The sequence below is a fragment of the Raphanus sativus genome, chromosome 4, assembly GCF_000801105.2.
Source record: "Raphanus sativus cultivar WK10039 chromosome 4, ASM80110v3, whole genome shotgun sequence".
Lineage (NCBI taxonomy): Eukaryota > Viridiplantae > Streptophyta > Magnoliopsida > Brassicales > Brassicaceae > Raphanus > Raphanus sativus.
This window is the reverse complement of record NC_079514.1, coordinates 2,663,267-2,689,863: the sequence shown is the minus strand read 5'-3', so window position 1 is coordinate 2,689,863 and position 26,597 is coordinate 2,663,267. Positions and strand designations below refer to the sequence as shown.

The 26,597-nt window shown below is 38.5% G+C and overlaps 4 protein-coding genes and 1 non-coding gene across 7 annotated transcripts; 1 reads left to right on the top strand and 4 right to left on the bottom strand.

The window, feature by feature from the left end:
* The first annotated feature begins 831 nt into the window (after window positions 1-831).
* Window positions 832-2,274, top strand: LOC108849635 (uncharacterized). Its single transcript, XM_018623223.2, has one exon. The coding sequence runs from the start codon at window positions 832-834 to the stop codon at window positions 2,272-2,274; it is 1,443 nt and encodes a 480-aa protein (XP_018478725.2).
* A 5,815-nt stretch (window positions 2,275-8,089) lies between these two features.
* LOC130511472 (tocopherol cyclase, chloroplastic-like) lies at window positions 8,090-11,598 on the bottom strand. Its single transcript, XM_057008486.1, has 10 exons — window positions 11,208-11,598; window positions 10,661-10,905; window positions 10,447-10,526; window positions 10,201-10,277; window positions 9,670-9,839; window positions 9,488-9,585; window positions 9,294-9,401; window positions 9,094-9,210; window positions 8,873-9,022; window positions 8,090-8,786 (listed from the first exon to the last, which is right to left on the bottom strand). The coding sequence occupies exons 1-10, from the start codon at window positions 11,456-11,458 to the stop codon at window positions 8,607-8,609; spliced, it is 1,476 nt and encodes a 491-aa protein (XP_056864466.1). The 5' UTR covers window positions 11,459-11,598; the 3' UTR covers window positions 8,090-8,606.
* Window positions 11,599-11,788: 190 nt separating this feature from the next.
* Window positions 11,789-11,870, bottom strand: TRNAS-CGA (transfer RNA serine (anticodon CGA)). Its single transcript has one exon. It is a non-coding gene; the product is annotated as a tRNA-Ser (tRNA).
* Window positions 11,871-12,053: 183 nt separating this feature from the next.
* LOC108855182 (TOM1-like protein 9) lies at window positions 12,054-16,440 on the bottom strand. Of its 2 annotated transcripts, none has more exons than XM_018628933.2 (10): window positions 16,122-16,440; window positions 15,471-15,549; window positions 15,272-15,370; window positions 15,080-15,193; window positions 14,771-14,931; window positions 14,263-14,344; window positions 14,041-14,126; window positions 13,520-13,717; window positions 12,958-13,409; window positions 12,054-12,832 (listed from the first exon to the last, which is right to left on the bottom strand). In XM_018628933.2, the coding sequence occupies exons 1-10, from the start codon at window positions 16,220-16,222 to the stop codon at window positions 12,228-12,230; spliced, it is 1,977 nt and encodes a 658-aa protein (XP_018484435.1). In that variant the 5' UTR covers window positions 16,223-16,440; the 3' UTR covers window positions 12,054-12,227. The 2 variants fall into 2 exon arrangements, with proteins under 2 accessions (XP_018484435.1, XP_018484436.1); XM_018628934.2 differs by having other exon boundaries at window positions 12,054-12,829; window positions 16,122-16,439.
* Window positions 16,441-20,045: 3,605 nt separating this feature from the next.
* Window positions 20,046-25,348, bottom strand: LOC108848963 (transcription factor MYB3R-1). Of its 2 annotated transcripts, none has more exons than XM_057009688.1 (12): window positions 25,103-25,348; window positions 24,681-24,849; window positions 24,480-24,534; window positions 24,175-24,232; window positions 23,928-24,022; window positions 23,691-23,794; window positions 23,458-23,586; window positions 21,767-23,303; window positions 21,282-21,493; window positions 21,052-21,166; window positions 20,729-20,947; window positions 20,046-20,373 (listed from the first exon to the last, which is right to left on the bottom strand). In XM_057009688.1, the coding sequence occupies exons 2-12, from the start codon at window positions 24,764-24,766 to the stop codon at window positions 20,254-20,256; spliced, it is 2,730 nt and encodes a 909-aa protein (XP_056865668.1). In that variant the 5' UTR covers window positions 24,767-24,849; window positions 25,103-25,348; the 3' UTR covers window positions 20,046-20,253. The 2 variants fall into 2 exon arrangements, with proteins under 2 accessions (XP_056865668.1, XP_018477936.1); XM_018622434.2 differs by having other exon boundaries at window positions 24,681-24,861; window positions 25,103-25,347.
* Window positions 25,349-26,597: the final 1,249 nt, after the last annotated feature.

The following is a 26,597-nucleotide window of genomic DNA, read 5'->3' as shown; positions in this document are numbered from 1 at the left end:
TTAGGTCTTATAAAGATATACTTTTTCAATACTTATTGTGCACTCATTCACTGAACATTGTAAAGTTAAATTATTCATGTTATGATATTATCACTATCATGAGTCATGACGGTTGATGTTTGATTTTAGACTAGGAATGTTCTATTATTAAACCTTAATTGACTGTTTTCCTGTGTAGAACATGAATGAACTCAATAAGAGTACTCTTATCTTTTTTTTTCCCTCAATTAGCCTTTATTAGTTATGTCTTTGTCCATTGACCCTTGTATACTAATTTGTCATCGTCGTCCACAATACACACCGATTTTTTCTTAATTTTTTATTTGTCGGCGTCAACTTTTTTTTTCGTTGCCTTCCACCCACTGAATCATGCATGAGCTGTAATCAGGTTTCAATGGCCCAAAGTACTGAATGACACATTTAATGAATGCTACAATCTACTATGAATAAAAAATAGTAGTACTATAGTATAGAGGAGATCCTCTAAAAGGTAATTGATCATTTAGTCCAGTTTCTCTCTCGGTGCACGTTAGCAGTTTCCCTCTTTTGGGCTTTTTTCTCCAACTTCTGAGATCTTCTCTTGGATTTGTGGGGCCTAGTTTCATTCCAAACACGTTTTCCACTCAGAAATCTAACCACTTTCCAGACTCTACTATCGATAACTTATCAAATCTGCAAGATATTTTAGGGTTTATTCTTCACAAGAGGGCTTTTTCAGATCCACTATTCATCTCTGTTTCTGGAAATCTCAAGTGTGTGAAGGAAAAAGATTGCAAAAGTTGGGTGAAGAGAAGCGGGACTGGTCTCTCACGCTAAGCTACGATCTCGAGTATGACGACTCACCTGGATAAAGCACTGAAGCATCTGTCCATTGAGGAAGAAGACGAACCTTTTGTTCTTCCAGATAGGCCGGAGTTCTATGCGACAGAGAGGAATGAGCTGAGTTTAATAGGGCGTCTCCTCAACCCTAGGTGTCAAAGGATGTCGGATCTAATCCTTGACATGCCCCGCAAGTGGAAGCTGTACAATAGGGTGAGAGGAGTTGCTCTGTCTAACGAAAGGTTCCAGTTTATCTTTAAGTATGAGCAGGATCTTCTTGATGTTCTAAGCAAGGTCCATACAAGTAGCAACTGGTCGATTGTCCTGGAGAGGTGGACTGAGAAACCACCGGCTGACTATCTGCAGTATCTACGGGTTTGGGTACAGATGAGAAACATACCGGTGAACCACTACACGCCGGGAACGATTATGGCGATGGGAGAATTTGCGGGTCAAGTTATTGACGTGCCCTATGATCCAGAAAAGGCCCAGATCAAAGACTATGTGAGAGTGTTTGTGAAGTTTGATGTCTCGAAGCCTTTGAGAAGGTCGAAGAGACTTACTCTTCCTGGCAGGGAGGTAGTAAACATACTGTATGACTATGAAAGGCTGCAAAAAAGATGTTACACTTGCCAGAGGTTAACTCACGAACAATCTGTGTGTCCATGGGTTAGCAAAGACAAGGAAGTACAAACGAAGGGGTCCTGTTTTTCGGCAGAAAGTAAGAATACGGAAGTTCTGCTGACCTTGGAGGAGACAGATCCTCTTCATGGAGTTATTGAGAGCAAGCATCTGGGCTTGGATCCTGTCTCTGGTCGACCGAAGATTGCGAAGGAGGTTCTGGATGGAATGAGACAATACCTCTTAGCAGCAGATGGTCAGGAGAAACAGGCGAGAGAAGAAAGAGTGAAAAAATCCCTGGAAGATCTTGATGATGATATTATTGGTCAGAAAGTTTATCTTAGGTTGGAGCAGGTCCCAACGCTATCATCGAACTTAGATAAAGGAAAAGGAACTGTCTTTGACTTCAGTGCGCAGGCAACACCAAATCCAGCACAAGGGAAGCTAATGGCCAGTGCCATAGTGGCTGGCTCTAAAACTCTGCAATCGGGGAAAATTCTTTCCTTACCTCCAACTATACAGGGGCCTGGAGGATCTTCTCAGTCAGAATTTTTGATGGAAAGTTCAACGGGTTATAGTGTTGGTATCTCTGATACTAGCATTTCCGGGACTACTCCAAAGAAAGCTAAACAGAGAAAGAGACCGGGTACCTATACGAGGAAAGCAGCTGGAAAGAGGGTGGCTAAGGTACCGACCGATGGAGAGAAAATGGTGGGTGAAGGGATAATTTCAGATGGAAAGAGGAAAGCACAAGAAGATGTCGAGCCATCTCAAAGCTCTGCAAGGTTTAAGAAACCATTGGTGGTCCCAAATGAGGGACCGTCCAGTATCTAAAACGACTATGCTTAGTTGGAATTGCCAAGGACTGGGCCGTGCACAAGACTTGGTGATTCCGAGATTGCGGGAGATACGTCAAGAGTATTTCCCAGATATTTTATTTTTGATGGAGACTAAGCATTCTCGTGATGATTTGGTGGATTTGCAAACGTGGCTAGGTTACGATAGGATCCTGACTGTGGAGCCTGTCGGGTACAGCGGAGGCCTAGCACTTCTTTGGAAGAATTCTGTAAATATTTGCTTCAAGTTTGTAGATAAGAATCTGGTGGACTTTAGTGTACAGTTTGGTAAAGACCTTTTCTTTGTCTCTTGTGTATATGGTGCTCCTGTCCAAGGCAACAGAGCGAAGGTGTGGGAAAGGTTGTCCAGAATTGGGGCTCACAGGAAGGATCCGTGGTGCATGCTAGGGGACTTCAATGAGATAAGAAACAACGGGGAAAAAATTGGTGGCCCTAGAAGGAATGAGACTTCATTTCAGGATTTCAACACTATGCTGGAAATTGGAAATATGGTGGAGCTTCCAAGCAGTGGGAACCATCTTACGTGGGGAGGTCAGCGAGGGGATTACTGGGTTCGCTCGAGACTGGATCGCTGCTTTGGTAACAAAAAATGGTTCCAGTTATTCCCGGCATCGAATCAAGAGTTTATGGATATGAGAGGGTCTGATCACAGGCCTGTGATGGTGAGACTGATTTCTTCTGCTGATCAGTTTAGGGGAAGCTTCCGTTTTGACAGAAGATTCCTGCATCAACCAGGGGTGAAAGAGGAAATTAAGAAGGCCTGGCTGACTAACCACCCCCTGTTTGAAGTGAAGGTCTCAGATAAATTAAAGAGATGCAGGAAAGCCTTGAGCAGATGGAAAAAGAAAAAATCTCTGAACTCAAGGGACAAAATCAGGCAGATTCAAGTGGCCTTGGAAGAGCACCAGTCTGCTGGCTCCCCGGTCTTACACAGGATAAATTATCTCAAGAATGAACTCATACGAGCTTACAAAGAGGAAGAGCAGTACTGGCAGCAAAAAACCAGAGATCGATGGGCAGTAAAAGGAGACCTCAACACAAAGTACTATCATGAATCGGTCAAGGCAACTAGAGCAAAGAACAGAATCATCAAACTGATGGATAGTAATGGTCAGCCTCAATTCTCAGAAGCGGCTAAAGCTGAAGTGGCTAATGATTATTTCAAGAACCTGTTCAAATCTTCAAATGTTGAGGACTTTGGTGACATCTTTGAAGGTTTTGATAGCCGTGTTACTGCTGAGATGAATGAGTTCTTAACAAGGGAGGTTAGCAATGAGGAAGTTAGAGAGGCAGTCTTTGCGATCAAACCTGGAAGCGCTCCCGGGCCTGATGGGATGACGGGTCTATTTTTTCAGAAGTATTGGGACACAATAGGAGAACAGGTTACTGAGGAAGTCAAGCAGTTTTTCATCTCTGGAGTTTTCCCTATGGAATGGAATTATACCCACCTGTGTCTTATTCCTAAAATTGTGGATCCCATACTGATGACAGACTTGAGACCCATAAGCCTCTGCTCAGTTCTCTACAAGATCATCTCTAAAATCTTGGTGAGCAGACTAAAGCCATTTCTCCCAGCTATTGTGTCGCCTACACAATCTGCTTTTGTAGAAGAGAGACTCATCACAGATAACATCTTGATAGCTCACGAAATGATTCATGCGCTGAGAACGGATGAGAAAATTGCTAAGGACTTTATTGCAATTAAATCAGATATGTCAAAGGCATATGATAGGGTTGAATGGAGCTACTTGAGAGCTCTTCTACTGGCCCTAGGATTCGACGAAGTATGGATAGAGAGGGTCATGTTCTGTGTAACTTCAGTTACATACTCTACTCTGATCAATGACCAGCCTTTTGGGTGTATACAACCGGAGCGGGGGCTGCGTCAAGGTGATCCCCTATCACCTTTTTTGTTTGTGTTGTGTACGGAAGGACTCATCCATATGATAGAGCAAGCTGTACGAAGAGGAAGAATACAAGGCATTCAATTCTCCGAGGATGGCCCAATGATTCATCACATGCTGTTTGCTGATGATAGTTTGATGATTTGCAAAGCCTCGCTACCTCAGGTGACAGAACTGATAAAGATACTTCAAGTATATGAGCGAGCTACTGGTCAGAAGGTTAACTTACAGAAATCGGCTATCACTTTTGGAGCTAAAATGGATGACGTCTCTAAACAACTGCTGAAGGACCTCACAGGAATTGATAAAGAAGGTGGTGCGGGTGTCTATTTGGGACTACCCGAATGTTTCAGCAGATCAAAGACTGAGATGCTTGCTTATATCTATGATAACCTAAAGGACAGACTCTCCTGTTGGTTTATCAAATTGCTCTCACAGGGAGGAAAAGAGGTCTTGATAAAGGCTGTGGCTATGGCTATGCCAGTGTACGCCATGTCATGCTTTAAGTTAACCAAGAAGTCATGTGAAACGTTAACGAAAGCAGTGGCGGACTTCTGGTGGAACTCATTGGATCATAAGAGGAAGATTCATTGGCTAAGCTGGGCAAAAATGAGTCAGGCCAAAGAACATGGAGGCCTCGGTTTTAAAGACATCCACCTTTTTAACCAGTCTCTTCTGGCCAAGCAAGCATGGAGAATCCTGGACAATCCGGAGTCCCTCTTTGCTAGAGTTTTCAAGAGTCGATACTTCCCTCATGGGGATTTCCTCTCTGCTCGCAACGGTCCCAGACCATCCTACGGATGGAGAAGCATCCAGTTTGGAAAGGAATTGCTCCAACAAGGCCTCAGGAAACAGGTGGGAAATGGTGAGACGATCTCGGTTTGGATAGATGACTGGATAGAAGGGGATATCAGGAGAAGACCCCTCATGAAAAATATATTTGTGGACCTTCTACTCAAGGTTAGTGATCTGATTGACGCCAACAATAACTGCTGGAAAATTGAGACTCTCAGGGAACTATTTTTTGAAGAGGATATTCAGAGGATCCTCAAAATGAGAGTGGTTGCTGATCAAGAAGATATCTGGATATGGGTTCACAACAGGAATGGATGCTATTCGGTCAGGTCGGGCTACTGGTTCATCAGCAGGCAGGCCAATAGTGAATTAATCAGAGAAGCGGAGATGAGACCATCCTTAAATGATCTCAAAGTGGAAGTCTGGAAGATCAAATCAGCCCCAAAAATTAAAACTTTCATGTGGAAAGCCCTCAGCAACGCGATACCGGCGGGAGAGTTACTTGTCAAAAGAGGAATCAAGATGGATCCATGCTGTCAAGCTTGTGGATTTGAAGGTGAATCCATCAACCACATTCTCTTTGAATGCTCTATTGCAAGACAGATATGGGCTTTAGCAAATGTACCACACCCGATGAATGGTTTTGATAAGGTATCACATTTCTCGAATCTTCACTATGTAATGATGCTGATGAAAAAATATGATGTTGATGAGAAGATCAGAAATATGATTCCCTGGATTGTGTGGTATCTCTGGAAAATGAGAAATGCGATACTTTTTGAGGGAAGGACTTTTGTTGCTCATGAGGTTATTGCAAAGATAATGCAGGAAGCCGAGCTCTGGTTGTTGGCACAGAAACATGAGAAACAGAAATAGGAAGAAGAAAGATATGCGTCCCCTGTGCTAAGGAAAAGGTGGAAGCCGCCTCCAACTGGTTGGGTAAAGTGCAACATTGGAATTGACTTTGACAAGACCTCGTCAAGAAGTGGAGGAGCGTGGGTACTGAGAAACGAGAAGGGTAAGATACTTATCCACAGTCGAAGGGTTTTCTATGGTGTGTGCTCTCGAGATGAAGCCAATCTTCAAGGACTGCTCTGGGCTTTGGAGAGCTTAAGAGATCATCATATTAACAGGGTCATCATTGCAATGGAGGATGGTACGCTGTTGAAAGTGATTCTTAGACCAAAAGCTTGGCCCAATTTCAGAAGTCAGTACTGTGAGCTGGAGAAAAAACTCAGAAGTCTGGAATGGTGGAGAATAGAAAAGGAAGATAGGTCAACAAACAGAGGGGCCTTTCTCATAGCTCAAAGTGCTGCAAAGGGTGGTTATCTACAATCCTATGTGGCATCTGGCGGTCCTCAGTGGCTGCGCTTTTTGTTTGAGAATGAGGAAGTTCCTCCCTCTTTATAGTTGATCTCTGCAGGTGTGTTGGAATTTTTTGGAACACCTCTCTTCTTCCTCTCTGTTCGCTGTCTCTTGAGAAGTTTAATTCAAGTGTCGCTGTCCTATCTTGTAATTTTTTGATTGGATAGGCTTAACCATTTGATGGTATGTGTGTAAAGGTACTTTGGTGTTGATCACCTACTATTAATCTAACAGATGTCAAAAAAAAAAAAAATAGTATAGAGGAGAGAGAGTGAATAAGTCGACAAATGTTGAAGAAGAAAAAAAAAGTCGTACGGAGAAGATAATCTAGCTGTCTGGCTGTGATGCACCGTTCGTGTATCCGACAATTCTTGGACCCCCTTTTTGACTACAGTTTACGCTCGGCAAACCACGTGCCTCAACCACGACCAAACACTGTCTCACGTGGTTCAATTATTGCACCCTGCCACCATATTATAAAGTTTTCATTTATAGGTAAAGTACAAAATGACTAGTCGACACAAGAAAAAGGTACAAAATACACCAGTAAAAGTAAGACTAGTTAGAAAGATTGTACGTACTCCTCACTGACTGAGCTCTTTGCATTAAACGTAACATAACACCCTAATCTATTGATCTGACCATCGCTTTGCTATTACACGAAGTTTGAAAAAACTTTTGAGTTCACTGAGCTCTGATATCACTTTTTGTTACCAAGAGATTAAATCCAACTCTTGAACTCAACTTCACTCTCAATTATCCTCATACTTTGTAGACTAATTGTAAGACACATTTGGAATGTGAAAAAACTGATTTTGGCTGCTATCCACAACTTCTTAGCTCACAATTTAATTACGAATATTCATCCCAACCTCTACATATACACACATAAAAACTAATGCAACAGAAAAAGCTATTGAGACGATCTTTTTCGAATAAATTTTTAATTCGTTGGTATGAGATCTAAGACGAGTTAGTTTTTTTTTTTTGTAAACTGCATACTTAAAGGACGAGTTAGTTTTAACGACTGTAATCCAATCAAACTAAGATTACTCGATTATCACACTTGCTAACTCAAAACCTATAATGCAGTCAGTACTCATGTAAAAAAACAAATGTATATTTTTAATATCTGTAGTATTAGTAGGTATGCAACTTGGTGATCAATTGGATGTATAAATTATTTCCGAAGGAACTATGAAAGAAAATAGTTAAAATATCGTACGTTATGTGGTGCTCTTGAATAATTTGTGCCGATGATAGCTACAAGCAATACCCATTTGGTCCGATCATATATGGCCATTAACAAGGGTAATTGATAATATATGTATATGTTTATAGTTTTATCTTACTTTAAATAAGATTCTGGCTTCAACGTAGAACACGACATACACTTTAATTAAGATATTTCATTACAAACACATGACAATTTAAAAAGTAGATGCATATAATAACCGTATATATATTTTTAAAGCCACTGAAAACAATGAAAGTATGCCACTATGTTGTGTCCAAAGCAATTTTTGTCGTCGAGTATCCACAGGTCAATTATGCAATCACTCTTTTACAAAGGTGAATGAAAATCAAAGATTCTTCGTGTTTATTTCGGTGTTTTTGGGACCTAAAGATCGATCCCTTTCAACCGGCAACATGCAGGTTATGATTACATCTTTGTTTGATCAAAAAAAAAAAAAAGATTACATCTTTGTTTGGCATATACGATGAAGATTAATCCAAAGATCCAAGCTATAATCTGGTGGAAAGGTTAATATTCACAAGAAACACAACAAAACTGAAACAGACGCTTTTACAAAACTTGTTTTACATGATAAACCGAAACAGGTGAACGCTTTTACAAAACTTGTTTTACATGATAAACCGAAAAAGATGATCGGTATACTCCACATTAGTCGGAAGGTAGAATCAGTTAATGAAGGTAGAAAATGAAGGTAGAATCAGTACGTTTACGGGATAGTCCACTCATTCCTCCGAACCGATAGGGCATCAAAAAAAAATTAGGAATCTAATATTATATCATGAACGGGCTATTTTTTGGTTTATAGACAAACCTACCAATCCAATTCCCGGTTTAGATTTAAATACCTAGGCTTTTTTAAGTAGACTTTACACTGGCCTGTATAATTACCCAAAAGGGCCCAATAAACTAAACCAATACATATTGATATCACTCAAGCTAGCAACAATACTCAGTTTTTGAGCCACTTGGCTTTCTATCAACTTACAATTACAAACCAGGTGGCTTGAAGAAAGGGACCAAACCAAAGACGGATTCAAGATCCAATGGGACCTGAAGGGACCGTTTGAGTAGCTCAGGTGTGTTGCTAGTATCTCCTTTCCATGTCCCAAACCACGGTCCTCCTCCTATCTCCACTGCTGCCATAGAGCTCTTTGCCTCCATTATCACCTGCATCATTGTTCACCGTAATCCATAACCAACGTTTTAACTGCCTCACTGGACTAGGTAACTACAGTGATGCCTTGTACACATACCTTGCCTTTACTTCCATCATATAGCCGTTCCCATATCTGCAACTTCAGCTCGCCGTAACAACTATCTCTGCAAGCTGTAGCTAAACCAGCTTCTGAGGTTGGAGCACGCAGAGGTGTACCTGCTTCGTTTGTTCTTGCCTCTAGTTCCACCTGTCACAAGACACTCATCAAGTGTCAAAGTGAAATAGAATGAACATGGAGGAAGAAACAAAAAATATTACCATATGGGTTTCATTCCCTGCGGTCATGTACCAATAACCCCATGGAGACATTTCCCAGCTAACAACACCATTCCACGGAACAAACTCGTACAACTTTCCATCATAGTGCACACAAACCTGCACATTGTACCAAGGCTCAGAGATTTTGTAAACTACTTTACCTAACATTGGGTCTTAAGAGGATCTTAATTAGTGCATACCAGTGCAGCATTTTCAAAGGTCTCAGTTAATCCGGGCAACTGCCTCAACCCGCCACCTGCAGTCAAAGCAACTTCCCCTTTTGCACCTTCAAATACATTACACTGGACCTGTAACGAGAGACACGGACTAATAAAGCTACCGAACAGAGGTCAAAGTGTATGTATGTATGCCGGATGGATGAAAGTGTGTTTACCCAAAACCATTTTCTGGGGAAGCCTCCACCCCAATTCTTCTCTGAATAAGAAGGTGCATCTCTAAATTCAAACCTTTCACCACCCCACTCTATCCACCCTGCATATTACAAGAGAAGGGCGAGTAAACTTAACGGTATCTCTATTACTAAATTTTAGTTAAATTAAGCCAAGTATCACACACCTGTTGAAAGGCCTCCTGCCATGCATATCTGCCAATGAGGCTCAAATACAGGAAAAGCTGCAGGCCAGCCTGCAGTAGACTTCTGTTTGGCCCCAACATCACCCCAGCCGTAGACAGGACGGGTACTGTACTCCCACCGAGCCGATTTCACAGTTTCCGCGTAGTCAGTCCTGCCAAAACACAAGTCAATTTAGATAAAACATAAAAATTCCACAAAGGAAACATAGAGTGCTACTCGTCGTATTATACCAAACTAATAACATCATCTGAGATATACTATTATACATCTTTATTGTCATGAACTAATTTCTGGCTGAATTTCCGTTACAAACTGAAGTAAGCTGCTTTGTAGATGAGTTGTGTGATCTAAGAATGATGCCTAAGATACAAAGTAGTTGTTGCATTGCCGTTTCTCAATACTAAACAAGACATCTCATCAAAAGCGATTCTACCATCTTATATTAGGCTTCAAGTAGTATTGTCATACATACTGAATATATCCTAGGTGTGCATAGAGTTTAAATAAACTACCTGCCATCATCGCAAATGTGACCTTGATGCCAAAATGGTGTAGCTTGGAACCCTTCAGACACTCTTCTATTGAATTCCTACAATCAAAACCCCATGTTCTACAGATCAAATTCAAGAAAACAATAATTGTACAAGCCATCCATGCATATTCAAATCACTAAGTGTTTAGTGACACTTGTATAACCAGAATGATATTTTACATACAACAGAGTAACCAAATGAGGAGTGGTTATTTTCTTTTTTTACCTCAGGTGGAACCTCCTTGTCTGGAGACCTTGCGCCTGGCATGGCACTGAAAGTATTCCCCAAAACTAGCTCATGCCTATCTACACATGATTAAAAAAATATAGTTAAAGAATCTTCAGAGTCAATTAATATTAAAGAAAACAAGACCTAAGACTTAATAACACTCAAAGTCACAAAACTCAGACAAGACTTAATCAAGAAAGCTAGCTAATACCTCCCCAGAAGTTGTGTGAGTCCTCCGTGTATTGGCATAGATACTTATCATTAGCTCCAAGAATCTGAGCTCCCACGCCAGTGAACCTCGGTCCATACAGACCAACCTCCAACGGTGAGAGTCTCTTCCTAAACGCAGGATTCTCCACAGAATACATAAAGCAAAAACTCTCCCTCTTCTCAGGGATCGAAACCCTGAAGTACCATCCCTCGAAGAACTTCCTCGCTGTTCCATCGTAATGGTACCTGTTCTAGAAACTTGTCAGACATTATATATAAATTCTCACTCTCTGCATTGAAAGTTATGATAGTTCACTTTCACTTCACAACCCAGTGAATGAATAATAACAAAAAAAAAAAAAAAATTCAACTTGAAAAGAGTAACACATTGGAAGCAGCAGCAAGAAGGAACAATATTCAGAGAACATGAAAAAAGAAAAAAAAGAATCAACAAAAAGTTCAATTAAACCGGAAAAGCTAAACCGGAAACAAAAATTGGAACTTTGAAACTAACTAGAGCCAGAGGGAGGGATATTAATTTGATTTACCCACTGTGAGGAGTCCGGAGCTCGCGGTTAGGAGGTGTCGGGACGTAAACAGGTTTCACGGAGATAGCTTCGGAGTTAATCCCATTTCCGGAGGAGGGAGATGTTTCACTGTTCGGCGTGGAGATAGACGCGGAAGCCCTGGGAATGGAGCGGGGAGATAGTTTAGTCGATCGGAGAGGAGATAAACGCCGAGAGAGGTCAAAGGAGGTGAAATTGGTGTTCATCGATACAGCTAAGCTCCGAGTATCCATAGCTGAAGACAAGATTCTCAGTAACAATAAGAAGAAGAAGTAGAAGAAGAAATGCTTTTTTTTTTATTTGACAACGGAAGAAGAAGAAATGCGAAGAATCTGAAAGAACGGGAGTTATGTTTTGGTTCGGTGGCCAAATGTAATGAAGAGGATCATGCAGACAGACAGAGGACACGTTGTAATAAGTGCTTATGTGGCACAGACAAACGCCACAGAAGCTAACAAATCACATGGCTACCTAACTCTTATGGCCCAATGGGCTTGACAAAATGAGAAAGATCTGTTGTACTCGCTAGTTGACGGGCTTCTTGTAAAAAGAAAGAAAAAATTCGTCAACAGCAGGATTCGAACCTGCGCAGGCAAAGCCCAACAGATTTCGAGTCTGTCTCCTTAACCACTCGGACATATTGACTTTCTGTTCATTTGAACAATATGCTCAATTCTTCGTATACGAAACTCTCTTAAATCATATTGAGCTTTAGTGCCAAGGGAAACAAACAAACAAATAATGTTTGAGAAAAAACAATGGATTAACAATGTCCTAGCAAATAGAATCTTCGGACAAACAGCTCTCTACAATAAATATACAAATCCATTCCCAGTCATAATCACCAGCAAATTTATAAGCAAGGAACACGATAACATATATGTATGTATGCATCTCACAAGAGGGTCTAATCAATTGATCAAATCTTGAAAAACAAAGAAAGAGAGTTAGCTGAGTAAAGATACAGAGAGACGAATAATCATTAAATAATGAGTAGATCTTTCACATGGTACCAGCTCTTCCGGAAGTCGGTTTTGTACTAGGCTTGAATTTGGAGATGTCAACTAGATCCCCAAATAGCTTATCCTCTGGTTTATTCTTAGGTTTCATAGGAGGCAGATAAGAAGATGATGATGATGGTGCCTGATGCGACGCCTGGTCTCTGATGGACATGCCATGCATTTGCTGCTCCAAATATGGGCTGCTTCCTTGTTGCTGTTGATTATAACCGTATCCATATCCTCCTCCCATCTGGTTTCCATATGCTTGTTGCTGTTGCTGCTGCTGTAGTTGTTGCTGTTGGGCATAGAACTGAGCCATCATCATCTGCTGCTGCTGTTGTTGTTGGGGTGGATAGCCTTGTCCTAGAGCCTGATTAGCTTGGTTTGGCATTGGCTGTTGCATGTACATACCCGTTTGCGGCATTTGAGAATATGGACTGTTGTTATTTTGGGGCATTTGAGGATATTGTTGAGCATGTGAGAAGCCAACTTGTGTTGGATGCATTTGAGGAGAAAACGGACTTCCTGACTCTGCAGTGGGACTGAAGTCTTGATGCTGAGCTTCCCATGGGGGAGGTGGAAATGCCATACTGTCTTGGGCACCTACTATGCATCACAAGCAGAACATATAAGGAACACTTAAGCTAATCCTCTCGAATCTAAAAGAGTTAAATCATTTCTCGTTGTTAAGTCTCAAAAGGTATGGTCTGTGATTTAAACTCAGATATTACCGTAAGATGGCTGCTGTGGTTGCTGCAAATGCTGTGCAGGCTGACTATTCCAGGGAGAAGAGGCCCCTTGCCCGTATGATGGCTGCTCAAACTGCGAATAACCCGCTGGAGGAGCAAATCCATTGGCCTGTTGTAATCCAGCTTCTCCAGCTTGACTAGTTGGTGGTTGCTGGTGCGACTGAGAATTTAAAGGGCTACTCGGGAGAGCTGAATTGCCGGCTGGTGCAGTTGCTGGGCTCGGACTATTAGTATTGTCTCCGAACATATCAATAAGGGCAAGTGCATTCTGATCTGATGCGACCGGACTCGGTGGCTGAGGAGGTCCAACAGGAACAAGGGCAAGATCATCGCCACTGAGGAGGTCTATTTTCGAATTGGCTAAACCATTAGTTACAGGTGGTGCAGGAAGGGCCAACTGATTAAAAATCCCGTTACCAGAGCTTGGTGTAGCTCTGCAAAAATGTTGGACATCGTACTGATCAGAAGCTATTTAATAAGAAAAAACTTTTTTTTAACCGGTCACTTGGTTTAGTCTAAGGAGCATGACTGTAAAGTTTAGTACCGGTTGGCCTGGTTACTGCTGTCCCCAGTATCAATAAGTGGGGCATCAACATCTACAAGAGATTTTCCTGTCTCAGACTTGGGCTTCTCGATTTGAACAGAAGTTCCGGGCATTCCAGAAGCGAGTGCTTCATAACTGGTTAAGACTCGCTGCAAGTCATCATTCAACGCCAGACCTTGACTTAACAAAGACTCGTCCCTGGATAACAAAATTGTGAGGTCAAGAAGATTACAAGAAAGCTAGGCTTCCCCTGTCTCTCTGTGCGGTCAGAAATATTAAACTGAAAACCCAACGATGGGTTACTTTATTTACTAAGTAGATCTAGGGTCTTTGAGTCTAAAAACACTATCATCTCTGGTAATATGTATGCATAATTGCATATAGGAACATAATAATGAGAGATATCATCGCAGTCAAAAGTAATATAACTAGTATGCAACATTGATCAAAAAAAAAAAACTAGTATGCAACAAGAAAAAGAAAAGTATATGTAACTAGAGAGTAGAAGAAAGAGCTCTTACGAAGTTGAGTTGACTAAATGTACCACTCTCTGTTTGTATGTACGACACTGCTCCACCAGATCAACCATCACCTCCTGTTTAAGGTCCTGAAGAAATCCAAAAAATAAGGATGATTAGCCACGTAGAAAGCAAAATAATCAAATTCCACAATCGCAATTTCCGATAACAACAGATAGCACTTGCAAACAGGTAGTTATCTTTCTCTGCAGCTAAATCGTGTACCTCCTTGTTCCCCGGCTCTAATGCACTCAGCATTTCCGCAAGCACGTCCATGAGACCTTTTGCATTTTGAATCTCCGACAAACTGACAAACAATTTTGATATAAGAAGAATAAACATCGAGAAGAAACAGAGGCATGAGATTATGACTAAATAAAGAAGCAAACAGGCGAAAAGTTAACACTTGCAGAACTTAAGCATATATTCCTAATAAATCCAACAAGAAAAATTGAAACTCTATTACTACACACGTATTTTACAAAAACCCAAGCTAAGTTACTTAGTTGTAATTATTTTTGATTCTAATCACGTCTCAACTTCGGTTTGCCCTATATCTAGGCTTACAACTACGCTTGCTATCGGCTAATACATTTCCTGTAGTATAAAAAGTAGCTAAACGTATCTTAATTTTTTTTTTCCAGATAAATCCAAGACGTTGAAACTAACCTAACAAAATCTTCCATCGATTTGTTAAAATTTCGTCAACTTAAAATAGCAGAGTCATACTTACCTAAGTGTCGGAAAGTCTGGCTCTACCGAAGCTTCAGGCATATCATTACCAGGTCCAGCATTACGAAGATTTGGAGGGTAAGACGTCAAAGGCTGTGTTTGTGGGGGTGTGAACACAGGTGCTGATCTCTCTGATCTCTGAGGGAATACAGCCCCAGCACGCTAAAATAGAAAGGAGTTAAAACTGGTGATTAGGAAAGAGTAGTGGACGAATTTCTATCAGAACGCCAATATGCATTTTATGGACATCCAGAATCAGAAGCAACAATTTAATGAAGGATATATATCTGAAAAATTTCAGTAGACATACCAACAATTCCTGGTAGCCTGCGTAGTATTGTGGATATCTTGCCCTAGGGCCGCCAAAGGCCTCTTGCCACGTATCAATAAGGACCAGGATCTTCTCTTTGACATGGAAGTCCGGCTATATACATCAGTAGATACCTTGAATTAGAGAGAGGTATAGAGATAAATATTTCTCCCATTTAGAAGAACATTTTACCTTTTTCTTGACAATCCGGACCATCTCATGAATAACACCCTTCTCAGCCACATGCATATGAACCATGTCACCACAGTTCTTCACTATCGTCTCAAGCAGCTTAACCATACATAAAAAAAATGCATGTTGAGTGAATACTATCATAAAACTGTCATTAAGGAATAATATAAAAAAAGGAGACAATTATCTTGGAACTCACAGTTAAAGCAAGAAGTTGAGTTTTTGGATTCCTGCTACCAATCCGTTTCTTGACGCCTTTCACAACATCTTTTGCTTGCCTGCAAAAAATCAACAAGTTTCAGTCATTAGGTAACCCCGAGATATGCTTCTTCCAATCAACAAGTATATAAATGGTTCCCAAGCTTTTACAATAAAAGCCTATAAATGATTAGGTTCCATGAGGTATTGCGAACTCAGACAGCCATACAGAGACCAAGAGAGACTTGGTCCTCAGCTGTTAACTATACAGCACAAACACTAACCATGTGGAGGCGACTTTAATAGAGTTCAAACTCAAAGCTTATATGAAAAATAACTTGGCAAATGAAATCGTCTGTTTCTCTTAAACCTTACCCAAAATCAGGCAGGCACACAGTAAGTCAAAACGTAATCAAATTGCTCAATGAGAATATATGGAAGCTAAAGTCTAATTCTCTAGCTTTATCTGCTTCTCCACAACTATGAAATTCGATTTTCATCTTAGAGTCAACTTTTTGTTAACTGAACCAACGAAACAATCACAGATTCAAATCGATATAAAACAGTTTCAATTCGATAGGCAGGAGCATAAAAAAAAAAGAAGCAAATCAAAATTAAAAGGAGCAGAGAAAGAGATAGAGGCAGAGCATACGCAGGATCGCTGTTGAGCATGTCACAGATCTCGAGGTTCATAGCCCAATCAGGTCCGATCAGCATCTCGCTCGTCGCTCTCTCCACCATAGCGTTCACCATCTTCTTCTGCTTTTGAGTTTTGACACTCAACAAATAACAAAAAGCCTCCAAGGAGAAGAGAAGAGAAGAGAAGAGACGAATTCAACAACAAGGCTTTTTATCAATCAGAAGCAGAGCCGTTAGAAAGATCACGCAAAGAGATTACTCCGGCGAAGAATCTCTCTCTCTCAGGATTTCACGCCTCTCTCTCTCTCTCTCTCTCTCTCTCGAATTATTTTTTAATTTTCCGGATGTTTTATTTTATATTTTCTGTTTTTTTTTTTTTACGAATTAGCCCAAAAAAAGAAAAAAGAAAAAGACAAAGATAATGGTTAGGTCTGCTATTCATCGGACCGTTTGTTTGACCGACCAATTGAATCCTACGGTGAGTCTATCAGAACAGTAAATGTTAGTTATTTTCACCTTTTTGAGAGCTACAAATAAAATGTTTCCAAATCCAACTATTCTGAATTGGTTTTAGAAAGCAATGAAACAAACATACTTTTGGAACTAAAAAGATGAATTCATATCTTTGAGTGTTGATTGGTGTTTATTTTTAAAATAATAGTGACTTTTTTGGGTCAAAAAAAATAATAGTGACTTCATAGTGGATTAATCAGCACTCTAAAGCTAAGCATCATCTATGGTTGGTCCAATGCTTAACTTGTTTATCTTTACTAGAAGCTAGTGGACAACTTTATTATTATCAACACATGAGGGTACCAAACCTTTTGATAATTTTATGTCAATTTATTATTATTTAATAAAGAGTTTGTTTGAGAGTTTGATTCAATAATTGAGAGTTTTGATTCAATATACTACAGGAATTTTTGTGGCTTATACCTATGAGTGGAAATTTCGATTATTTTATCGGTTCAGTTCAGATCCGGTTCGGTTTGGTTTGGTTAACTCGGTTCTAGAATTTTTCCAGTTGAATTAAATTACAATTAGTTCGATTTAGATCGGTTTCGGTTCAGTTTGTATTTGGGTTTAATCGGATTTTCTTAATTTAGTTCTTTTAATCTAATAATCACCAATTGATTTTAAGTTGGAAACCCATAATAAACCAGAATCTAACATGGTATCAGAGTTCAGATCTTAAATACTCTAAACCCCTAATTAATATTAACAATTTCCGATTGGGTTTATAGGTCGTAATTAACCATTCTCGACCGGATATAAAGGTCGTAATTAATTCGCTCGACCAAGTATAACTATCTTAAATTTCCGAGATTGCTGGCCGATTAGAGCCATCATCTCGAGAAATGGTATTAAAGATAAAATATTTCACATCAAAAATTTTAAGAAATATTAAATAATATATAAAGGATTAGGGCCAATCCACTAATCATCATTTAATTTTAAATTGGAAACCCATAATAACTCGAATATAACAATTGAGCTCTTGGGCAGCTCTTGTGCGGCTATTTTCTTATCTGCCTTCATTTTAGAGCTGTGTGCGTTACGGTCAGCGCTTTCTTTTTCTAGCAGCTTCAAGTTTCTTCTTAAAAACTTCACGACCTTCTTGAATAACTTTTGGTTCTCACTTTCTATCTCCTTAACTCCTCCTCAAGCCTAAAATAGTTAAACAAATAACAAATCAGTAAAATAACACAAAGATGAGTCATAGAAGAAGAACCTGATCTAATTTTCCTTTCCCCTTGGACTCAATCTCGGATGAAACATCGCCAACAACCAGCTCAGCCTCAGGCTCATCCTATTCCATCCAACGAGTAGATATATAAATATTTTTAAATGCTTAAATCGATTAAAAAGAAAAAAAAAACAAAGTAAACCAACAACACAACAGGTCAAAGTTTTAAACAGATTTCATAAGAGATTAGCAGAAGAACCTGATCGACTTTTCCTTTCCCCTTTATCAAAATACCAAAGCAAATCTGAATTCTCTATTTTAAGATTATTTAAAATAAATTTCAACTTACAATTCAATAGATCTAAGGTATAAAATTATTTAGAATTTATAAAATATTTTAGTTATTGTAAATATTGGTATATTTTCATGAGCTTCCAAAAATGTATCATTTACTTATGATGTAATCTCATATTGATTATCGCTTATTTCTAATATTTTTTAACAATCAATATATAATTTGGTAAATATTATGAAAATACATGCACATTTAAACGGTAAATAAAATTAATTTAATTTAATTTAAATATAATAAAAATAATTATACTTCAGTAAGAATTTATAATTATATACTTCAGTAAGAATTTATAATTCTATCCTTCAGTAAGAATATATATAATTTTATAATTCCAACTTATATCTAAAATCATAAATTTAACTTCAATAAGAATATATAATTTACAATAATAATAATTTATTTCTAAATATAAATTATAGGATAACTCAAAACCTATTAAAAATTAAAATAAAATATTAACCAATTGTTATAATTTACTTCTTTAAAAAAAATTATATATATGCATGAGATTGCAGAATATTATTGTTATATTAATTTATGTAATTTGGAATAAGATACTTTAATTTATTTTTATCTCAATCTAAGCACCATATAGCTTAAGTTATACGTAACATTCCTAAAATATATTTAATATATCAAAGACAAAAGCCAATCTAAATACAAAAAAAAAATGAAAATTTTAATATATTTAGGATGAAAATATTATAGTTGAATTTAGAGAAATAAATGCAGTTCAATATATACAAATGATAACTAGGTGATTTTCTCATGCTCATGCATGGATATAAATACTTACAAAATAGATGTATTATAAAACTATTAATTTCTAATTTTAAATTTAATTATATTTTAATTTATATGTATGATTTTTTAAAAATAATATAATATTATTTAAATCAGACGTGTGATTTAGATATATAATATCTACGTTATTTGGTTATTATATGGGTATATTGAATTGTATTTACTTCTCTAGGTTTAAACTTAGTATTTGTTTGACATTTAAACTTTTGATTTTCGCCATAAAATTTTAGATTGTTTAGGTTACTCATTTTCTGGTTTATAATGAGTTATACATATTTCCTCAAATCAAAACACAATTTCTACTTAAAACTAAATTTGATTAGTCTTATTATTACATTAATTCAGTTCTTCTTCTAAAATATGTTCATATACTTCTTAAATTAATTTGTATAATTCCAAAATATCTTTTAAGAAACGATGATAAGTTTGAAGCTTTATAAACCTACAATATTTCCAAAATGTCTTTTAAGAAAATTTTAAGCAATTTTATACTTTAAATGTATAAAATATAAATTTAAAAATATTCTAAATCATCTTAAATTTAAAAATAGATTGGTTTATATATTCTTATTACAGGTGCATTATGTTGTATAAAATATTAAAAATTAAAAATCACCAAATGAAGTGCCTAATGTAACAGCTCATACTCTTCTAGCAGGCAAATATCGTAATTCTTGAAAAGAAGAATTTGGTATGATGGTAACAAAGACATATAGTTACCTCCAGAGATGGTTGCTTCCGAGATTGAGCTCACCAAAACAGACCGTTGACTGATCATTAGATGATTGTGGATACAGAAGATCAAAGCGGTTAGGAGTGTTGATGCTGTAGATATACATACATACACTGGATCATCAAATTTAGGTTTGGTTTGTGACTTTTCGTCAGTCCACCGTCTGTTTTGTTTATGAAATCTTGAAGTTGGAGTATAGGCCTAACTATACCTTTTGACCGTACAGTAATCTTCATATGTTCGTTCACATTACAGTAAGACAAAAAAAATGACGTTCAATAGTGTAGATAATGACCTATACATTATACGAAAACCTTTTAGTTGTGTTTGAAACTCATACAATGTAAAAGTTAATTTATCGAGAACAAATATCTTTTCGCTATTTAATCAATTGTATCATCTCCAGAGTTGAAAGATCTACACACATTACAAAGAAGAAGAAAATTTAGTGAGAGAGGGGGGGGGGGGGGGGGGGGAGGAAGTAAATAAGACATACATATATTGGATGATTAAAAAAATTTGAAAGGCGAGAATGAATGTCTCTATCAACAAAGGCAGCCTTTTTTTTATCTGCAACTCTTCAGAAGGTAAGATGAGGGGCTCGAGTAGCCGCCTGGAGATGCCGAGGATACCTTTGCTTTCCCCGGTGTCCCGCAATCGCTGAAGTCCAAGGCGCGACACTCCACCTGCATTTTCCACACAGAAGTGGTTCAGAGCAAGTCAACTTATTAACTCAAACTACTAAACCTCTTATTTCAACCAGTCAAGATTCAATTTTCAACATTAAGTTAGACCAAGAACAGAAGAAAGACTTGATAAAGTTTCCTTGTGACTAGCCTAGTGGTTGAGCAGTGAATCGTAGCGTTGTCAACAACATAATTTTACAGGTAAGGGTTTGCCTAGGGTCTTGGTTTGTGCAATGGTCAAGAGTTTGGAGACTCCTCTGGTTAATCAAGTCTCCTCTAATAAGAGAGTTTTTCGGTTCCTAACTTATTAAGAATTTGCAAGGATATATTATGTTGTGACAGTTGAAGCTGTTACCTGGGAACGACTTTCCAGTTGATCCTGATGCCAGTGCTGATTCTCTTTCCCTTGAATAGATTTGTTCAGCTGTCTCTTCTTGAGTATCGTCTCAGGTGTATCATTACCCAAGACTTCCAAAGCATCTGCATATGCCGTAGCTGTGTGTTCACTCAAGTGTTTCATCAGTCCTATTGCATCATAACTTCTATCTCCGGGACTCATAAAGCATCCAATATCCTGAACATAAAAGAAAAAAAAAACAAAGAATATTTGTCCATCAGCAAGCGCTTCAGTAGCATCCAGAAACTACTTTCATTCGTAGTTGTTTCATTTCACATTACCTCAAATGTAATATCTGGAGGTAACTTTGGGCTTTGCAAGAAAGAACCAAAGAGTAAAGGGGATTTCCATGGTGATGGGGTATCAAGGAGTTTTTTGAACGGAGTTCCATCAAATCTGCAAAACGAGTGGGAGCGAAGACAACTTAGAATAAGACTTTTCAAGCAAATATATGAATCAACCGAAAAAAGCAGGTATCAAACACAAACAGAGAGTAAAGGTGAAAACTTACATGCTACAGTTTGCAATGATATCAAAACTACTCTCTGCAGTGTTGGTTTTATTTCCTGCGATTGCTGATAAAGGAATAGAGTCTACAGTGAATGGAGGTTCTGACGCAGTTGTATCCACTTTGTTATCCTGTCTAGATCCATTTTCATCAGGAGAACTTATTTGCATCTCAACATCATTATAGTAAACCAAACTTCTACGAGTTTCTTGGTCCTGGTGCAGAAGAAAGCAACAGATATAGAGATTAAAGCTTGTAAGGTTAAGTTATAGGAGAACTAACACCAGTGATAAGACATGCTCTTTGACAAAGACAGCTTAAATAACTAGATGCAATATGCTTAGAATGGCACGTTCCAACAAGAAGAGATATCAATGAACTAGATTGATGTGTTAAGCAACGAACAGTTCACTAATAGACTCAACATATGTATACCAGACAGTGCACGTTAAAGTAAGAACTAAGAAGAGTAAAAGAGAGGGACTTACAATGTTAGCTGAAGTCACTCCTCCTGACTCCAAGGTTTCCTTTGTATCCTTTTTGGCTTCGGAAGAGGAGGCACATTCATTTTTATTAAGCATAACATCTAAGCGTGAAAAATCTTTAGCCAAGGAGGAAGCCTCGGCACTTTTCAGCAATTTTTCTTTTCTCCTATCAAGCACAGGTGACATCAAGTCCCGGTGCTGCCGCTTCTTTAAGATGGATGGTGTACCACTGAAACTTTTGGCAGCATCTTTAAGCATGACATCAGGGCTCTTATTATTACAAGGTGAATCCCATAACCTTAACGGAGTCGTACAATTCATCGAAGAGATCATCAACTGGCGGATACCAAAGGGACTGTACTCTTGCCGCAAGTCACTATTTGATGGTACAAGATCACAGCTGAAGAAAGGAATATCTGCACTTGGAAACCGTGGAGGTTCATAACAAAGAGATCTTTTGTCTTTCTCAGCTGGCTTATCGTCAATAGGAAAATGAATCTTATTCACTCTAGAAGGAGAAGTAAAATTATTCAGATGTACTAGCTTCAAAGAATCCTTGGGAATATATGACGGCTCCTGCTGTTCTGGAATACCATCATTATCAGCATTGCCGTAGGATGTTACATGTCCACTAGTGTCGATGAAACCATCTTTTGTATCCACTTTAGGTTCTAATGCAGTAGCTTCAAGAAGGTGACAATCTTGAACAGAGTCGTTAGAATTTGAAGGATGCCAGGATAAAGCTGGAATGTTCTTAGTTTCAGAAGCTGGAATAGATCCTTTGCCATTTTGAGGGTCTACCAAGTTCTGACCTTGCTCACCAGAAGCTATACCGCTATCTTCCGTAGTATTTGGGAAAAGAACCCTACAGCATTCCTCGTCCGTGATCAAAGTTTGAGGTTGTGGATCAATACCTGTGTCCGAGTTTGGCAAAGAAGGTTGATCACTTAATCTGACTGAATTTTGAAACGCTTGGCATGCTTCATTATTTTCATCTCCCTCCATGTTATTGGTCAATAACTGAGGACAGTCCTGTTTAGCATTATCAGATACACCCTGCAAGTGATCCTCTGTAGCTGTGGTAGTTCTGACCTCTATCAAACAATTATGATTCGCCTTTGAGGATTCTGCTTCACAAGAAATCTCGGGGACAACAATTTTGACATCTTCAAAGGAAGGGTAGCACGATTCTGCATGAGATGGAGAGTTTGAGATTTGCTGCTCTGTTCCTGAAGGCAACTCAGGAATGTAGAATTCTTCGTTTGCAGGTTTAACCTCATCTAGTATATCATTCGTCGACTGTGAACAGCTGAAAACAGTTGAAGCCTGGCTGCATTCTGATTCTTCAGCATCAGCCCCTTGCCTGAAATTACCTTCATCTCCACTGCTGTGCATCCACGAGGAAGATGCAGCTATGGAATTGTTCTGGATGGCAATTAGTGGTGAGCTTTGACTCTGATCCAAAAGACCTGATGAGTAGTAGGAATCTAATTTCTTCTTAACTGAGCTGTTCCAGTGATTTTTTATTGAATTGTCTGACCTATGGAAACACAAGAACAAATTAACAAACAACCAAAGAAGGAAGGATAGACCATAATCATCAGCAGAAAGTCTTTCTTCCATTGGAATAATTGAATAAGCATAAGAAAGAAACCACCAAATTTTCAGGACAAATGCAAAAAGACAATATGTACCTTCCTGGCAAAAATTTCGTTAGCTCTGCCCATTTATTCCCATAAATTTGATGTGCACGAATAAGAGTCAGTTCCTCTTCCTGAGTCCAAGCATTTTTATTAATGCCAGGGTTAAGATGGTTATGCCACCTACATCAGCCACAACATGGTTCATGTGTATCTAAGCACCACACAAAGTAAAAAAGGAGTAGTTGAAATTTTAATGGCAAAGGAAGTAGAGAATGTATGTATACCTTTCCCTACATTGCTTTCCTATGCGCCCAGGTAAATGCTGAGATATGGTAGACCATTTCGTTGGCCCATATTTTTCTACCAGAGCAATTATTGTGTCATCCTCCTTTGAAACATGGGAAAATAAGATGTCATGAAACACATTCCAGATATTAATTTGTACGCCACTGAATAAAGACCACCACACGGAGCAAAGTTGAGTAAAGTATATAACGCAATTCATGACATTTAGAAATCACCTCTTTTGACCACGGCCCTTTCACAAGCTCTGGGTTCAGGACCTTTTGCCATCTATGAAGACACTGGACATCAGTCCGATCCTTAAAACATTCAGCTGAAAAGGTGAAATAAATAAAAATCACACATTGCTTTCACCATCTTCATCAAAGACTAGGAATAAACATGGCAGGTAAAAAAATATAACATTGCAATTATCTTTAAACTCCCAAGGACGAGAAGGAATCAGAATTTGGTAACTTGACTTACCAATCTTCTTCCAGTTCTTTCCTTGAAAACGCTCAACAGCTTTGCACAAGACTTCGTCCTGAGCCAGGGAAAACAAAAAAAATTAATCTAAACAGAAAAGTTGATAGAGACAAATGTTACAAAGGATAGATGACGCCATTGCCAACTAATTAAATCGAACTGTACAAAGCAACAATTGGGTGTCTAGATACAACCAACAAACTACTCTAGTGTGCCATGCAGGATACAATGCTGCTGATTGAACACATATTCCTGATTCACAATAAATAAAGAATGTACGAATCAGAGAGTCGAAAGGAACTCACCTCTTGAGCGGTCCATTGTCCTTTGGTGGATCGTCTTGCAGGGCCACATGTCCTCCTATGAAAGTGTTCAACACATCACAAAGAGCTTGCAACATTAACCTGTGAATGTCTTGTTGAATGCAAAAATATGGTGCTAATAGAGAGGAAGCAAATTGACCTCAACACTGACAAAAGAAAAGGAAGTGAGAAGTTGAACCATACCCGTGACTCCCTTTCTTGTTGGTGTTGCCTTGGAAACAACCCTCTTGTGGAATAGTGGTGGGGGCTTTCATCATCTCACGCTTCATTCTTAGCAAGAGAAACAACAATACAACATACCCCTAAGCCAGTGTGTCTCTGGTGTATCTCATGTCATATCGTAGTAACAAGCCTAGCACAATGCCTGAAACATAAAGTTAAAACACAGATACAATACTTGGCGAAAGCGTAAACATTCACAGACACTATAAGTCAAAACGGTGAAGAAATGCTACAAATTGGAATTAAAAAGCAGAAATTAGCTTCAAGGTTCAAAAAAACAACAAAGCTTCGAACTTTTTCTAAACAAAACATCAGACAAGTTTGAAAGAGTTGATTTTGATGCTTTGGTTCAAAAAATCAATAAGAAGAAGTTTGGGTCAGACCTTAAGAAGACGGAGACACACACGATGCTCGTCAGACTGAATCAATCAATCCACAGGAAGGCTCTCAGAGTATAAGCAGCAGATCCACTCAATCAAGAATTATAATCAAAACGAAGAACATAAATCGATTACAGAGAGAGATGTGAGAGAAAGGGTGTTATGTTCCTTAATCAAACAGGGAGAGGCGGAATTTGAATTGAGATCGATCAAATGTGGAAGATGATCTGAGCCGTTGATTTTATCTAGTCTCCCCCCCATTAAAGTTCCACGCCTATATTATTTTCATTTTTATCTTCCATTTAACAATACGTTTTCGAGACTCGCGTTAACAGCTATCCTCTTCCTCCTCCTACTCCTCTGTCCTCTCATTTCAAAATACATGCAGAATAACCCTAACAACTATCGTGGACTAAGTCAAACTAAACTTTTCATTATTAATTACAACATCTCAAGTGAGGATCAGTGATGTCGGAGGAATAACTTCTGTAATTAATTAGTACTTGTGTTTAGTTTCTGAATATTTTTAGATAAAAACTTTCCCAAAATAGCAACTACTATATAAAGACTTGCTTGCTGATATTTTAGTTATGGCATCACAACAAGTCACAGGTAGATAATAAAGGTTTTGGACCGTGATAGCTAAAGTCAGTAAAAGTACAAGCAACAAGAGTAGCGAGCCAAAGAGAGACAAGAGTAGAGAGATAGAACGTGTATCAACATCATGCGTCCACCTTCTGAATCAGATCCCCTCTTTCTCCCTCCTCGTTTTCCTCCCCTGCATAGTCCACCACAACACGAAGAACCAAATGAGTGTAATGACCACAACTTCTTAACACAGAAACCAAGCCTGTTGGAGATTGATTCAAAGTGAAGACTCATTGCAAGTGGATTGAAGAACACAATCAACAAGAAGAAGGAAGTAACGAGACTTAAGCCAAGTGTAGTAAACATGCTAGCTTAAGGAGATGGGTCTAAAGCAAGTGAGTGTCAATTACATATCACGTGAGTCACGTGCAAGGTAATGAGGACACGTCATCACCGTCTTCAAGTTTCGTCTCTTGAGTGGTTAACAAAACCAGAAGAGAGAGAGAGCGGGACGTTATTTTCTTCGACGAGTTCTCGTGAGAGAACAGAGAGATAGAGAGATGTGAGAGAGAGAGAGAGCATAGGTTGGTATTTTATTTATTTTTTGTGCACAAATTCCAAAAAAAAAAAATATTATAATATACAAAATGGAGTGAACCTGTCCCTTGAGTCTCATTTGGAAGAGACGATATCATGAGAATTTCGTGGACCCCTTGACACGTGGCGGCCCACGATTGGTTATTTTAATTTGTTTTTTTTTTTTTTAAATCCAACGAAAAAAAAAGAAAAAAATTAATTATTTGCATTGGAAATCGTGCCCTCTTAATCTCACTAATGGAGATGCTATAATCGGTTATCATGTAAAATAAATATGAAAAGAAATGAGCAAGAAGAATGGTATCAAAATTGA